Below are 16544 nucleotides of genomic sequence, written 5' to 3'. Positions count from 1 at the left end.
CCTTCCTACTTGCTTCATAAATAACGTATTTTATTATTTATCATCTTCAAAGTTCCTGGTGTTTTTTTAAAAAAATGAGCGTTAACAGAAACCATCAAATTCTGAAGCGTGTAATAGATGTCTAACCTTGATCCTGCGGGTTATATTGGTATAATCAAAAACCAAGCTTTATTGGTGTGTTTACAGTAGATTGCATAATTAGAGCTTGATTGAGGCTTAAAAGGTTTATGTTCTGCTCTTTTATGACAAGTGTTTCTAATTCATTCTGCCAGGAAAATTATTTTGGTGAAGATGATATGTACACTGACTTTGAAGAAGTGATTTCGAGCCCTGTGCTGTCCATGTCAACATCTTCAAGCTCTGGATGGACTGCAGTAGGAGTGGGTGCTGACAAGAAGGAGAGCGAGACATCAGTCAGGCAGGCTCATCCTCTGACTTTGCGCCCTTGGGATATTACTGTACTTGTTAATGTGTACAAAGTGCATGGACGACTACCAGTGGTAAGTGCTTCGGGTGCTTTGTTAGAGGTTTCATGTATACAGTAGACTTAATTAAGCACACCTGCAAAAATAAGCAAGTAAATCTACAAGTAAAAATATACAAGTAAATATATACAAGTAAATATAAAAAATATACAAGTAAAATATATAGTTTCAGTAAAGGAGGGGTGGAAATCTTTAAAGTAAATGAAATACAAGGGGCGTTAGCACCGTAGAAGAAGAAGGAGAGTTGGATTTACATACCCCCTTTCTCTCCTAGAGGAGACTCAAAGGGGCTTACAAACTCCTTACCCTTCCCCCCTCACAACAAACACCCTGTGAGATAGGTGGGGCTGAGAGAGCTCCGAAGAACCGTGACTAGCCCAAGGTCACCCAGCTGGTGTTTGTGGGAGTGCACAGGCTAATCTGAATTCCCCAGGTAAGCCTCCACAGCTCAGGAGGCAGAGTGGAGAATCCATCCTGGTTCCTCCAGATTAGAGTACACCTGCTCTTAACTGCTACACCACTGCTGCTCAGTTGAAGTAAATGTTCCTAAGGAATACAGAGAAGCTATACTTATTGACCCGTACAAAAACATACAGTTGCGAAAGAGGAGGGCAGTCTATCTCTTCCCTATTGAAGGATATTTCTGTCCCCACTAGTTCATTGAGGAACTGCATGTAGCTGCATCCCTTCTGGCAATGTGTTGCACATAGTAGCTGTTCAGTGCAATCCAAAAACACAGTCACTCCAATCTAAGCCCATTGAAGTCAATATTCTTAGAATGGAGTAACTCTATTCTGGATTGCACTGGTTGTCTACTTCTTCCTGCCTGGTTCAGCTAAGTGAACTTGGCTTCTCTCCTCCCACTGCTGATGTTATGACAGTGTGGAAATATGAACTGCAATACTCTGCCCTATTCAGTAGATTTTGACTGGGTCCTAAAGAATATATATCCAGTGGATCTGTCCCTAATCTTCAACCTTTGAATTCCAATTAATGTTGGTTGAAAGTTATCTTCAAAAGAGAATAACTGTCTGAGAGAGAACATTTTCCTTTTAAAATGTATAATGTGTCCCATTTTTTCCTCCATTGTTGTCTTGCTGGGACTCTGCAGGGTGGGAAGTACATCTGACTTGGCTTATCTATGTCTAACCTTGTAGCTTAGTTTATGGATGGTTTTTTGAATGAAAGAGTGCTATGGAAGAACCAGACTTTTAAATCTTATCAGCCTGTAAAGGAATAGAATCAGGGAGAACACATTTGACAAATGAACATATATGGGAACACATATGATAACTAAGAAAAATAGTATTTTATCTCTTCCATCATTTATGCTTATTTTAGTTTTCTCTTTGAAAGGAGGAAAAGTTTCTCTTTGAAAGGAGTTTGGGATAAAACTGTTTCTAACTCTCCCTAAGCATACAAGGGAAGAGGCACATGGGAATTTACCTCATTAAGGCTGAGAAATATGCAGCACATGGAGCTGTAGAGGACTGAGAACAAAGTTTTATCTTTTTCCTCCACTTTGTGTCTCACCATATCACCTGGTTAACTGTTTTAAACATAGGAGAAGGGTGATGCCTCCACTGCTATTTCCTTAAGTTTCTCTAAATATAATTTTGTAGGCCAAAACATATGAGTTATGTATTTAGGTATTCTGAGCAAACTTTAGCAGTGCCCCCTCTCCTTCCATTCCTCTAAGATACAACATGGTTGCGACCATCTGGTTCTGAAGGAATTATTGTCTCATTTGACAGCCAGATAGAAATAATTTTGTGAAAATACAGTCCCACAACAAAATACTATCAGATATGTGTTAACGTGGAAGAACTTTGAAAGGACCATAGCAGGGGTCTGCAACCTGTGGCTCTCCAGATGTGCATGGACTACAAATCCCATCAGCCCCTGTCAGCATGACCAATTGGCCATGTTGGCAGGGGCTGATGGGATTTGTAGTCCATGAATGCAGGTTGCAGACCCCTGGACTATAGTGTCCTAAGCTGTATATGCTGTTTACAGATCTGTGTGCATATCACCTGAGAATGTGGAAGTGAACCTTCAGAACAAGTAGTTATATTAGATAGAATTTTCAGTGTTACCTTCTCTGAACAACACTGTGGATATCTCTTGGATCTTGATAGCTTTTGATATTCTATTTAACTGTTTTGGTGATTTACTCTCCAGCATTGCAGCAGTGATGGTCCTGAATGTCCTACAGTTTTCATGGAAAGATTATGCTTTGAGATGAAAAAAGGGTACAAGGAGACAATGTTGCAACTTGTGTTATCGCCAGTGAATTTGTTTTTGAATGACAACTACCAGGTAATATGTCTGTGTCTGGCAAGTCATTATTTTAAAATTAATTCAGGCTGTCATGTAGGTTTTCCTCAGGTCATATATTTTCAAAGAGACTTGAAAGAAAAACAACTTAAAAAAGCAAACCAAAGTGGTAGTTTACCTTTTATCATCCTAGAATGTTTCTCTCCTGTCAGTATTTTGAATGTAAAAGAGTAAGTTGCTTTTTATCTGCTGCTTGACCTGAAAGTGTCTGGAAGGAAACATCATAGACAATTTGATGCAGTGGGCTTTTGAAGAAGTTACATCATAGTAAAAAAAAACCATGCCAGAAACCAACGGGCTTTTCAAGGCGTTGCTGTCTTGTCTGTTGCTTGGTGAGTGAGTAGGGGAACTCATATGTATGCTACATTCTGATTGAGTTCTCCTGCAGGCATTATGCACAGCTGTAAAGATTTAATTTCAAATGTGCCGTCCAGTCATAGCTGACATATGGTGACCCTGTAGAGTTTTCAGGGCAAGAGAATGTTCAGAGGTAGTTTGGCATTGCCTGCCTTCTGGTGGGCTGAGAGAGTTCTGAGAGAACTGTTACTCACCCAACAGGTTTCATGTGGATGAGTGAAGAATTGAACCTAGTTCTCTGGATTGGAGTGTGCTGTTCTTGACCAGTATACCATGTTGGCTCTCTTGGAAAGCTTAGGTCACCATAAATAAGCATTTAACGTGCTTAAGGACTCTATTTTTGATGCAACAGATCAACATTGTTGCTCTTCTGGAATAATAATCCTGCATAAGTACACATGAAGTCCCAAGCTCATGCAAGAGCACAGAGGGAGTTTTCATTTCAGGGGTTTCCATGACCATTCCTCAACATTTTGTTGAGCAAAATACAAGAAGGCACAGAAATTGTGTTAGGTTGTACATGTTTCTTTTGGAATTGTAACTGCTGTGTTATTACAGTAAATAACATTAAGGCCTATTTAGTATGATTCTCTGCGGAAGATCTAAGAAATGCAGTGACAGTACAACATACCTAGACATATACATGTAATACAGTGAAATAATACCTTTAATGCTGAAAATGAGTGAGATCAGAAGCTACTGACTACTATAAGTGGTCCTTCAACATAAAGAATATCTATGTATCTATCGAAAAATAAATATATATTATACAAGGGGGAACAAGCAAGAACTTGAGGGGGGATTTTCCTATCTCCCACTAGGTCCTCTTTCTCTTTCTTGAGAGCTTCCTTAGGCTTTCCCCTTTTCCTGCCTCGTCTCCTTCCCATCCACTAGCCAAACTACCTTTTATCTCTTCCCCATCTTTAGTTAAAACTGTGAAGACGTAATGAGTGAGATGCAGATATATCCTTTCATATTGCTGAAGCAACTCAATAAATTGGTTTTCCTTTTATTAGGTCATGTTTTATTTGTGAAATAAAACATGACCTAATTTGTGTGTGTACAGTTTTAGAAGTTGTTTGGAATTTGCAGTAGACTTACTATCAAGGAAAAGATATGGGTGTGGGGCGGGCACCAGGGATGTGGCCTGGGTGGCAAGGGGGCAGCTGCTCAAAAAGGTTTGGGAACCACTGCTTGAAGTGGAAAAAAAATTCCTGAAGATTGGGAGAAATAAACCCACTGTAAATTGACTGAAAGAGAATTAAGTGGTGGAAGAATGGCAAAGACAAATGTGGACTGTTGGGGCCAGACCACATGGTTGTATAAGTGACAATTTTGTGAGATTCCACCTATGTTCTGAAATGGTTATTTTGATATTGTGACATTTCTTGCAATTTTTGTAGTGTTTATACTATGGTTACTTCAAAGGCATTGATGTATTTTCATAAAGGCTGATTCTGATGACTTTGTGACTTGTTTGGTATGCATATTAACTATGTGGACTAGAATGCAGTCACTTTAATCAAAGGTTGGTGGTTTGACACTTGATTGATACAGTACAGTAAACCTTTATTAGGCATAAATAATTCTGCATACAGTATGTTTGTATGATAAACAGCAATACAACGAGGAATCCAGTACACCAAGTTAGGACAAATCATACACAAACTCTCCGGAGACCCACCGCGACATCCATATGTTAATCAAAACTATTTGAATGGCTTCCCATGTTCCCCACAATGACCTGAGCCTCAGACATCAAATCAATGTAATTTAGATGATTTCATACATTGAGGGGCACATTTTGGTACCGTCTTTGGGATATTACTTCCGCTAGATATGTAGCGACCCTAAAGGTTATCTCGGAAGATGCATCACTAAGTAAATACTTCACTACATAAGCCGAAGGCAGATTTGTTTTAGCTTTAATAATCGGGGTTATATAGTGACTACGTAATGCAGAGTGTAGCTGACATTCTAGGAGGATATGCTGTATTGTATCCACGGCATTAACAGAGCATGGGCATAGTCTGTCAGTGAATAAAACACCTTGAAATCTCCCGATTGTAACTTTAGAAGGAAAGGCGTTTACTCTGGCAAGCATAAATGCTCTGCGACGAGATGGACTGTCGAGACTATAGAAGTATTTTGCTATCTTCCCATGTAGGATGGGTAGGTTTAGAAAATCTGGGGAACATACTGCAGGTTGTACTGGGTGAAAGGACTGAATTTCCATATCAATCAGTCTTTGGCTGAGCAATCTAAATATATATTCCTCGTTAAGAGGTTCGAGAAATTCCAGGGAGAATCCTAGAGTTCTTATTTTGGATTCAATATGGAATAACCAGGATATGCTCAGTCGGTCAGATTTAAAATAGGGTGATTGATACATAAAACAGATTTTTCTTTACTTTGCAGTTTAAATGACAAAAATGTAAGTTTACTTATGAGAGAATATTTATTTCATAAAAAGTACCACTGTCTAATGGTCATAACTAATTGTGTCTAGCTAATGCAAAGATTATTTTAGCTGTTCAACAGCGAATTTCCTCATTTTTAATAGAGACCTCCTGTTTCTCAATAGAGACCTCCTGTGGACGAAGTACTTCGAGAGGGTCATATCAGCCTTTCGGGTCTGCAGCTACGGGCCCATGCGATGTTTTCAGCTGAAGGTTTGCCGCTGGGAAGTGACTTGTTAGAATATGCATGGTTGATTGATGTGCAAGCTGGAAGTCTGACAGCTAAGGTTACAGTTCCACAGGTATGCAATTTGTTTTCAGATTGGGATACGTTCACAGTTTTTCTTTGCATTCACTGTTGATATATTGAAGCGTAAGGCTTGAAAATTGCCTGAGATGTTAAAATTTAAACCTTGCTGCTGTTTCTTAGAAAACCAAATATTGGCCAGAACTCCCACAGAATTGTTTGCTGCTGAACAGGGATTTTAGCTGCGAATTCATGTTAAAATGAACTGTCGAGATAGGAATCTCTGAACAAAATCAGAATGAGAACATCATTCTTGTGAATTCAAGTCTCTGAATCATGTATTTAGCTTTTTATTGGCCTTTAGTTATACTGCTGTGGAGCAACAGCATATTTTTAAATAAGGGTCAGACTGTTCTTTGATTAACTATTTTTTACTGGGAAGCCCATATTCAGTCTTTAGATGTAATATCCAATTTATTTAGATTGGGTTGGTAAACAGCCATACAATATTTTCCTGAAATCTGTGCATTTCAGATGGAACTAGTAAAACACAATTAAGATGAATAAAGCATTGCCAGTTTTTGTACTGAGTGGGGACAATGCCTTTAGGATGACTGTCAGTAAAACAACCAGAAGCAAAAGGCTTATAGAGAACTTGTTCACACATTGCATTCTGTACCATCCAGATTTCAAAGGTATTTGCATTCAGCAAGCTTTTTGCTCAGTCACGTTGAATTCTGCACCTTATTACAGGCTCCACCCTACATGGCTTTTCTCCATATATGTCCATTCGTGGCCCATGATCCCCAGTATTGCCATTTTGATGATCAAAGGAATCCCATCATTCACCAGCAGAAAAACCAGTTTACCATTTCAGTTTCTGTGAAATATACTTTCAATGAGAAAAGCACAGTTGACAATAACAATGTGTTTTCCAAAGAACTCTGGATGACAAAATGTTGCCTAGGGATAAGAAACTTGCTAGAATATTTAGATTTCAATTCAGTAGGTCCTTAGAAACTAACAAGATTTTCAGGGATAGGTTTTTGAGATACCTGACGAAAGGGATCTTTGATTCTCAAAAGTTAAAACCCATAAAACTAGTCAGTCTCTAAAGCGCTATTGGACTCAAATCTAGCTGTTCTACTGGAGACCAACATGAGTGTCCTTTGAAAAATTGTTAGAATATTTGGATTTGAGTCCACTGGCACCTTAGAGACCTACAAGAGTTAGAATATTAGATCACAGAAAAGTAAAATGAAAACCATTTTTCCAACCACTCTTGCAGTGAACTTCTGAAATGAAGTAGAGGTTGCAATTAATTTTGCAAGCACAGAATATTTTGGCAATTGCTTGGGCTATTTTTTTAAACCATTCTAAAGAGTTTGGTTTTCTATTCAAGTGATGTTAACATTGTAGAATCAGTTGCAGGAATTTAAAACCAAAAACATTGGATTTAATAACTGTAAAACTATTCTGTTAGAAAGAAGACAATTTCTTTAGAAATTGCTGAAGTAGATTCTTTTAGGTGAAAATGGATGTTTTGACAGTACACTTCTAGAGTGTGATTTTTTTTAAATTAGCCATTTCTATTAAGGCATCAAATTACTTTACAGAATAGGAATAAGAATCAGCTGGTAGAAACTTATTAGCCCCCTTTTCAGTCTGTTCAGTAATTTTAGACTTCTTCAATCTCTGTGTGATTTTCTCTTTGAGATCTAAGTGTTCCTCTGTATTTGCAGCTTGCATGCCTTCTTGAGTGGGGACAAACGTTTGTGTTCCATGTTGTGTGTCGTGAGTTTGAACTGGAAAGGCCAAAATCTGTGATCACATGTCAGCATGGAATTGATCGGCGCTTCTGTGAATCGAAGGTAATGCTTTTTTGCTATGTTTTTTGCTAACTGTAAGCTATAGTAAGAGCATCATGTAAGATTCATCACACATTGTGAGGTTCCCCCATTCCCAAGTCAGTCTCCCAGTTTTCTGCTCTCCCACTGGAGTAGGAGTTTGGGCACACTGGTCTTTTTCCTTCATCAGACTGGCTCTCTTCACTCTCTTTGTTTTCCTTGTCAGAGCCTAGTCAGCTTCTTCATCCCCAGCTGGGCATAGACCCAATTTCAAGCTCTTAACTAAGTTAGCCCTAGCCAGCCAGACTGGACTGTTCGCTTATGAGCTACTAGCTCATGTCAGGCTGGTTGGGGTCCCTTCCTTAATAGTTGCTGTGGTTCCTGTCTGGCTGTCCAAGCCTCCAAGTCCCCGAGATGTTTGTTGCCAGCTGATGACATCATCAGCCACTGCAACTGTAGCATTTGGCCTTACGCATCTCATTATCTCTTCCTCTATACTCTTTCATATTTTAGCATGTCATTAATGCAGCAAATTTTCCCTTGACTCTTAGCTTTTCCACTTCTTAGTGGCATCTTGTTTCTAAATTAATAAGTGGCATTCATAATGTTTTCCAAGGTAAATTGATGTTAACTTCTTGTACTGACGTTTCTTCAAATCTGTGCCAACCTTTCTTTTCTGCAACGTATGAGGTGTTCATGGGAGATGAAAAGACAATTCTGGTATTAAGAATGGCTATAAGGGAGTCGAGGCATTTTGAAATCTAATATTTTCCTCAAAAAATAAAATCCTGGATTCATCTGTTTCAATGTCTAGGAGGTGTGAACAGTTCATGAACATATTAATTTGCAGAAGATTAGTCATTGTTCTCATCTCTTTATCTTTTTGCTGAAGGTTAATTTGTACCAAGCAAAAGATACAATTATGTTTTCTATATATAATCTTCTTTAGATGACCTGTGTCTCTGGCCCTTGTCCAACCTCTGATGAATTAAAGTACACTATGACTCGTGTAGCTGTCGATGGGGCAGATGCATTTATAGTAGAGCATGGGTGTGCCACAAATATTAAGGTAGGAATGTTTTTTCTTTATTACTTTGCTTTGGGTTTCATTCCAATTACTTCAGATTTTCAAAAAAAGATCATGATGATTTTTGTCTGGATTAGCCAGTCTTTCTAGAATGTTGACTTCCAGTTAGTTTGTTCATTCAGATCCAATAATTTTTTTTAGCAAACCTTTAAATACAAACATATAAACTGTGTGCAGAAAATGTATTTTATTTAACTGTAAGGTTTAGGAAGATAGTTTAAACCTGTCATTTTCAGAGGCTTAATCAAATAGAAGCCTCATTTATTTCATCCTACACCTAAAAATACCTTAATTATTACTGTGCTTATTAGTTTGTAACATCCCAATAGGAAATTTGCATCTAGTTGGAAAAGAGGTCATATCCATCTCAAACTTCAGAATGAGGCAAGTCCTGTGGCATGGCATGTAATTAGATTTGATAGCTGCTGACATGGTATTTACCTTGTTTATCTGTAGTTCAGCAGAAGCTAAAAGGAGCAAGATTTCTAGAGCCTCCTAGAACTTTATTTGGGAAGGATCTCGTTGGGCAGGGGGGAAAGTATCTCTATTGCATAACATAATCTCGTTTCTGTTTTCTTAAAACTATTTTAGATGGGCGCTGTACGCATTGCAAATTGTAACCTACACAACCAGTCAGTGCGTGAAGGTATAAGTGCAGCCGTTCAAGACCTCCAGCTGCGACAATACATTGAACAAGTGAATAGCTGCAGAGTTGGTCTTCAGCCTGCAGTGCTGCGAAGAGCATATTGGCTTGAAGCCGGGTCACTCAGTCTGGGTCTCATCACTGCTGATATTGCATTAGCAGCAGAGCATCATTCTAAACATGAAGTGCAGAGACATTTTTTGGAAACTCATGACAGCAGAACTAAAAGGTAAGGCCTTCTACCAATAAATGTTTCTAGACAGAAGGACTTGTTGCTGTAAATGTGCAAGTGCTAATATACTGAGCACATAGATAATAACAAGGTTGGTTTGGTGTGGTTAGAGTGCCTCACTAGGACCTTGGGGTTTGAGTCCCCACTCTTCTATGGAAGGTTGCCAGGTGATCTTGAGCCCATTACAGTCTATTCTCAGAAGGCTGTTAGAGAGAGACTGTAAAGGAGGGAAGAACTGTGAGAAAAATAAGATATAAACAGAGTAAAATTAAGCATGATTTAGAACAGCTGGTGATGTCATTTAGCATAACATTTGGTCTTTCTCTATTGAATTAATGAAATGTAGACTGATATACATCTTTAAATCTTAAATTACATTCTTAAATAAATGTTGACATTAAGAAGAGGTAATTGGAACTGGATCTTCCAATGAAGTTTAAATATTGATCTTTTTTCCCTATTACTTTTTTTAATTTTGTAGATTATGGTTTTTATGGCCTGATGATAACATAAAGAATAAGAGAAGCAAGAACAAGTGTGGCTGTCTTGGTGGCTGTAGGTTTTTTGGAGGCACAGTGTCTGGATTGGATTTCTTCAAACTTGACGATTTGACACCCTCAAGTAGCTCTGCTTTTTCAAGTACAAGCGCAGAATCTGATATGTTTTATGGACAATCTTTACTGCAACCAGGAGAATGGATTATTACCAAAGAACTTCAAAAAACTGTAGATGGTAATTCTAAATATAGGCCATTGCCAATACGTCTTTCATTCTTTTAAAGTTTTTAGTAAATTATTTCTCCAATATTCATGACGTAATTGGAGTTACTGACACAAAAGTGATGACGACATCATTCATAGGCATGCACAATTACAATAACACTAGATGGTGATGCTGTGTATAAGGCAAAAAAATTAATATTATAACTTGATAATTATTTGAATTAGACACTGATAATTTATTTTATTGCTTGTTGTGCCCTATAGCATTTTTGCACATTCACAAGAACGATGTGCTAAACAAAAACTGTGCTTGAAAATTGTCTACCGTAGAGCAAGGCCAGTTCTGTTACCTGTATCACCGAATGGTTGGTATCTGCTTTCCTAGGTAAAGTGAATGGTGTTAAAAGGAAAGAATGGGAGTGTCGGCCTATGGGAATAGAATTGGAAAGAAAATCCCAGCACCTGAACTTACAAGTACCTCTACGATCTCACAGTTCGTCCTCCTCTTCAGAGGAGAACAGCAGCTCTAGTGCTGCACTTCCCTTGCTTGCATGTGAGAGGGAAAGCCCTTCTGCAGCTGAGGATCACTTGGGGCAAAAGGAATTCTTGGCAGGTGCAAAAAGAGATGATGTCCATGGATGGTGAGTGGACTGTTTCAGTTGACACCTTGGTTCCCCAGAGCAAAAAACTGTTCCCCAGAGCAAAACACGTAGAATTTTTTTATAAATAAAAAAACTTTGTTGGTAATATGTTAAGAGTATTGATAAGACATAGTGCTACTGCTTGACACAGTCTTGTGTTGTTAATACAACTTATTTATTTGCTGTCCCAATGAAGAAGAAGAAGAGGAGTTTGGATTTATATCCTCCCTTTCTCTCCTGTAGGAGACTCAAAGGCGCTTACAATCTCCTTGCCCTTCCCCCCCTCATAACAAACACCCTGTAAGATGGGTGGGACTGTGAGAGCTCTGTAGAGCTGTGACCAGCCCGAGGTCACCCAGCTGACATGTTTGGGAGTGCATAGGTTAATCTGAATTCCCCAGATAAACCTCCACAGCTCAAGCGGCAGAGCAGGGAATCAAATCGGGTTCCTCCAGATTAGAAAGACTGTGCTTGTTTGTCATGTTCATAGATATAATTGGGATTTAAATACTGGTGCAGTAATTGAGAGCCGTGCAGTTACTACTGGTATATTTGTATTTGCAGGTTGTACTTCAAAGGGGTAGCTAAGAGCAAGTTTGAATTTATTGCAACTTTGCATGAATTAGCTAATATGAATTCTATGCAACTTGACATCATAATGAATGAACACATTCTCTCTTTCGTTGTTGTTTCTTAGTACTGTGGCAGGGGGTTCAGGAAGTAGTCCTGTGTCTCCTAATTCCCAAGAGAGGCCTGCTGGCCAATCCCCTCTTAGATCTCCTTTAAAACGTCAAGCATCAGTATGTTCTACTCGACTTGGGAGCACCAAAAGTCTTACTGCAGCCTTCTACGGAGACAAGCAACCTGTTCCAGCTGGTGTTCAGTTCAGCAGTGACGTTTCCCGTAGTGATGAAAATGTCTTGGACTCTCCTAAGCAAAGGAGAAGCTTTGGTTCTTTCCCTTACACCCCTTCTGCTGAGTCAAACTCCTTTCATCAGTATCGCTCCATGGACTCCAGCATGTCAATGGCGGATAGTGAAGCCTATTTTTCAGCAGCTGAGGACTTTGAACCCATAAGCAGCGATGAAGGGCCAGGAACATATCCTGGAAGGAAAAAGAAAAAAAAGCAAGCAAAGCAAATCGATTATGGGAGAGGCTCTATCTATCACAGCGTAGAAGGACCATTAACTACTACATTACATGGAGAACCCAGTCAGGATCCAAAGAATTTATCAATGAGAACACATCCCTCCCTGGCCTCGTTTGTTTCAGCTTTGGGAGGAGAAGATGAACTTGTAGAACATTTATATGTTATAGAAGCTGAGAAGGCTCCGGAGAATGAACAAATCACTTCCCAGCAGCCTGTAATGAACTGTTATCAAAACTATCTTACCCAGTATCAAGTGGTCAACTGGTCAGTAAAGCATCCAACAAACAAAAGAACCTCCAAGTCCTCATTACATCGACCGTTAGACCTGGAGACTCCAACTAGTGAAGAAAGCTCATCGTATTTTGAACAACTGTCTGTCCCAACCTTTAAGGTAACATCAGGTCAACAAATCAGGCAATTAAAATGTATGGGGAGGATTTTTTTTCAGTGCCTCCTTTTTATGGCTAAATTTTATTTTATTTTGAGCATGAATAATAAGCGGTTAGGAAACTACATGGCACACTAGATGCTAGAACAATATATCTGAATTTTGCTGTCTCAGCCAGGGCCAGTAGGAACAGTATTTCAGGAAAGATCAACTGAAAATGTAGGGAACAGGTATACAGGAGCAAATTGCTGGTCTGGCCAGTCACCTGCTGCAGGACCTTGGAGAGCTCCCAGGATAACAGTGTATGCCCAAGAAGGTCAGAAGTTGACTGAGCCAGGCTCTGCCTCCCTGGCACAGTGGTTGCCAACCTTTTTCAGACAGTGACCCATACATCCCAGTTTACTTTGTATTATGGTGACACATTCAGGGCTGGCCCAGGTTTTTTTGTTGCCTTGAGCTAACTATGATCTTGGCACCCATCTATTCTGGCATTCCATTTTCTACAATATCCAACCAGGTATTTTTGAGAAACCAACAAACACCGCTGTGAATCCAAGCCTCTTTCTCCTCTATCACAGCCAGAGTTTGAGGCATGTTTGTTGGCGAGGGGAGGGGCGCACTGGGTTGAGGAAGTAAGTGAAGATGGCAAGTGGTGGTGAAGAGGCTGGTGGCAAAGGGCTCAGTGCAGTACAGTACACTACAGTGCAGTACATGTTCCACAGCAGGCAGAGGACAGTGGAGCAATGCAAAGGGCTGGGCAAGAGGGTGGGCTGCTGAAGGACCAGCACCAAGAAGAAGCCATGCATGCACACCCTTCTTTCTATCCTCCTCTGTTTTTTCCATAACACTCTGATTTGCTCCCACTCTCTCCAGCCTCCCTTCCTTCTTTCATGCACTACTGTGAAGTTACTAGTTGCCCGATGGCTTTTTTTCTCGTCAGTATTGTCACAAAGAAGGGGAAATGAGAATGTGAGAAGCTGGTGAGGAGGAAGGAGAGCGAAGGACAGAAAGGGCAAGAACCACCATTAGTGAGAGCTGGCATACAGTCCACTTTCAGGGGTTTCATTCTCCACTCTTGGGCCCCAACCCACAGGCTGGGAAAGAATAGAGTTGACATTTTAAATGGCCTGTACACTTTACAACTATTGGTTTTCAAACCATGCAGTCTGCCATGTTATTCTTGCAAACAGGTTACTCAGCATATTTGCGTTAGTGGTATGTTGGAGGATGAGGATCTTCCTTATTTATTTTATTCATTTATTAATTTGGATTTCATAGACCGCCTCATCCCCAAAGGGCTTGAGGCGGTGTACAACAACAGCTCCCAATAATCAGTAGTTAAAACAGCATTTAAAACCCTTAAAATTCAATACATACCATACCAATCTCTAAACAAGGACAGCTTAAAAATCCCATGTTGGTGGCACCTAAGGCTGGCCTAAGGGAGCATCTGGTGGCACCTAAGGCTCCCCTAAGGGAGGGGATGGCAGTGCCAAAAGATGAAACCAGTATAAAGGCATTGCTGAAGATGGTGAAATATGGCAGGGGCCTCACAATCCATGGCCAGCCTCTCCAAAGGCCCAGTGGAACATCTAAGTTTTACAGGCCTTACAGAACTCATCAAGGTCCCACAGGGCCCAAACAGCTGGTGGAAGAGTGTTCCACCAGGCAGAGACCAGGGCCATAAAGGCCCTGGCCTAGATAGAGGCCAGCCGCATCATTGAGGGGCCAGGGACTTCCAGTAACTCCACTGCCGCAGAACGTAGTTGCCTGTTCGGGATATATGGGGTAAGACGGTTCCGCAGGTATGAGGGCCCCAAGCCCTACTACATGTTGCATTGTCCTTTATATTGGGAGCCCAGATATAAATTTCTGGCAGCCATTTTAGGCAATGTGTGTCTTTTAGGCAATGCGTGGCTGAGGAGATTTGTTCTTATAGGTGTAGATCCCCTTGTTACACATATGGCAGCTCTATATGTTCTGGCTGCCAAGAAAATATGTGATGTCTGGAAACCTAAAATCTGTGGTTTTGTAATCTGTTTTTATTATGCAGTTGTTTTCTCCCCCCCCCCCCCCCCCATTAATAATAATATTCATAACAGCCTGGGTAGGAAGAAGTCTGTCTGATGGTTGGCATCTTACCTTGATTGCTCTTATCCTTTTTTTGTCTATGCTTTATTTAACCAGTTTTATAATGGCCTTTGGCCACATGCAGTAAAAAAAGTACATTGCCTCTTTAAAGTGCCTGTGCTTGTGGATGGTAGCTTGAGCTGATGTCACATGAAGATTTAGCATATTGTTTATGGGAGGTGGTGTTGAGTGACCACACTCTCTGGGGCAAGTCCTCAATAGCTCTGCTTGGCAGTGGAGGGCAGATGGGCTCTGGAGATCAAGTTTTGATAAGGCGGTTGCTCTGCAATCTGAACCACTGGATCAGCCCCATTGGCTACCTCAGCCTTGCAATACTAAGGGTGTGCACATAAGTGTGCTCTCTTCTTTGGAGTCTTAGCACCATGTACGAAATGAATAATCTATTAGTATGTTTAAATATTTGGACTAGATCTTGTTTATAAAATGCCATTTACTTCTTCCAGCACAATCATATATATGTTGTGCTTGTGTCGTATGACATTAAAAGAAACACTGGAATAGGTTATTGTATCTCATTGTGTTTTTGTAAGTGTAAGCTGCTTTTATGAATGAGTTTCTACCATGATTGATTGTCTACCTTAAATATTAGAATTCAGTGAGGGAAATTTAATTATTTAAAGCTACATGTGCATGTGGTTCCAGAGAACACTTGTGATTTCAGAATAATGCTATATGTAGTTGCTTAGAAACTATAAAAAATAAATATATAAAGTGTGCTCTGTAGCATTTATATTTTACCTTTCAGTATCTAAAATCTATATTTAAGTATTAAGGACAATGAAGAAGCTTATCTAAAATATAACTATATATATAACTATATATATATAACTATATCTATCTATCTATCTATCTATCTATCTATCTATCTATCTATCTATCTATCTATCTATCTATCTATCTATCTATCTATCTATCTATCTATCTATCTATCTATCTATCTATCTATCTATCTATCTATCTATCTATCTATATCTATATATATAACTATATATCTATATATAACTATATATATAACTATCTATATCTATATCTAGTTATATCTAGTTATATCTAGTTATATATAGTTATACATCGTTATACATAGTTATATATATATATATAGCTATATATATATATAGTTTTATATATAGAGAGAGAGAGTTATAGAGTTGTATAGTTATAGTTATATAGTTATATAGTTATAGTTATATAGTTATAGTTATATATATATAGTTATATATGCATATATATAGTTATATATATATAGTTATAGTTATATATAGTTATATATAGTTATATATAGTTATATATATATATAGTTATATAGTTATATATATATAGTTATATAGTTATATATATATAAAAAGAGCAGCTGCGACTTACCGCAGCTTCCATTGCTGGGGGTGAAGGGACAGCCTCCGTGATGCTGCCTCCTTTCTCACAGCCTCGTGAGCTCCTCTGGGCCTGCAAGGCTTAGGCTGGCCAGAGGCGCAGGCCTGGCAAGCCTCAGGGTGCCAAGCAGTGACGCTGGGCGCCCTGACGTCACCAAGGGGAGATGGGGGCCGGGCAGCCTATTTAGGCCAGGACCCGGCCTTTTCACCTCCCCATTTGCTGGAGCAAGCATGTTTCCCACCCACCTCTCCCTGTTTTTTGGTCTTTGTTAATGCATGCGCATTATTGTTAGAGGGGTGGCGGTTTGCACATGGGGGACTGATATTTAGCTGGGGGGCAGCGGGCAAAATACTTGCTTTAGTGGAACCTCCTCAGGAGGTTTGGGGTGGAGCAAGTCAAGGGGTCACCTGCCCAGACGTGGGCTTAG

General features: G+C 39.6%; 1 protein-coding gene across 10 annotated transcripts in view; it reads left to right on the top strand.

Moving 5' to 3' along the window:
• The window catches only part of BLTP1 (bridge-like lipid transfer protein family member 1), a 141477-nt gene that overhangs the window by 40492 nt on the left and 84441 nt on the right, over positions 1-16544 (top strand). For all 10 annotated transcript variants that reach the window (XM_048508691.1, XM_048508698.1, XM_048508695.1 and 7 more), the window contains exons 21-29: positions 273-500; positions 2667-2804; positions 5764-5940; positions 7628-7756; positions 8682-8801; positions 9411-9691; positions 10176-10426; positions 10802-11057; positions 11755-12598. In XM_048508691.1, the coding sequence (XP_048364648.1) occupies positions 273-500; positions 2667-2804; positions 5764-5940; positions 7628-7756; positions 8682-8801; positions 9411-9691; positions 10176-10426; positions 10802-11057; positions 11755-12598 (2424 nt within the window). The remainder of the gene's footprint in view (positions 1-272; positions 501-2666; positions 2805-5763; positions 5941-7627; positions 7757-8681; positions 8802-9410; positions 9692-10175; positions 10427-10801; positions 11058-11754; positions 12599-16544) is intronic.

The sequence above is a fragment of the Sphaerodactylus townsendi genome, linkage group LG10 (genome assembly GCF_021028975.2).
Source record: "Sphaerodactylus townsendi isolate TG3544 linkage group LG10, MPM_Stown_v2.3, whole genome shotgun sequence".
Classification (NCBI taxonomy): Eukaryota; Metazoa; Chordata; class Lepidosauria; order Squamata; family Sphaerodactylidae; genus Sphaerodactylus; species Sphaerodactylus townsendi.
This window is presented reverse-complemented; position numbering and strand designations above follow the sequence as displayed.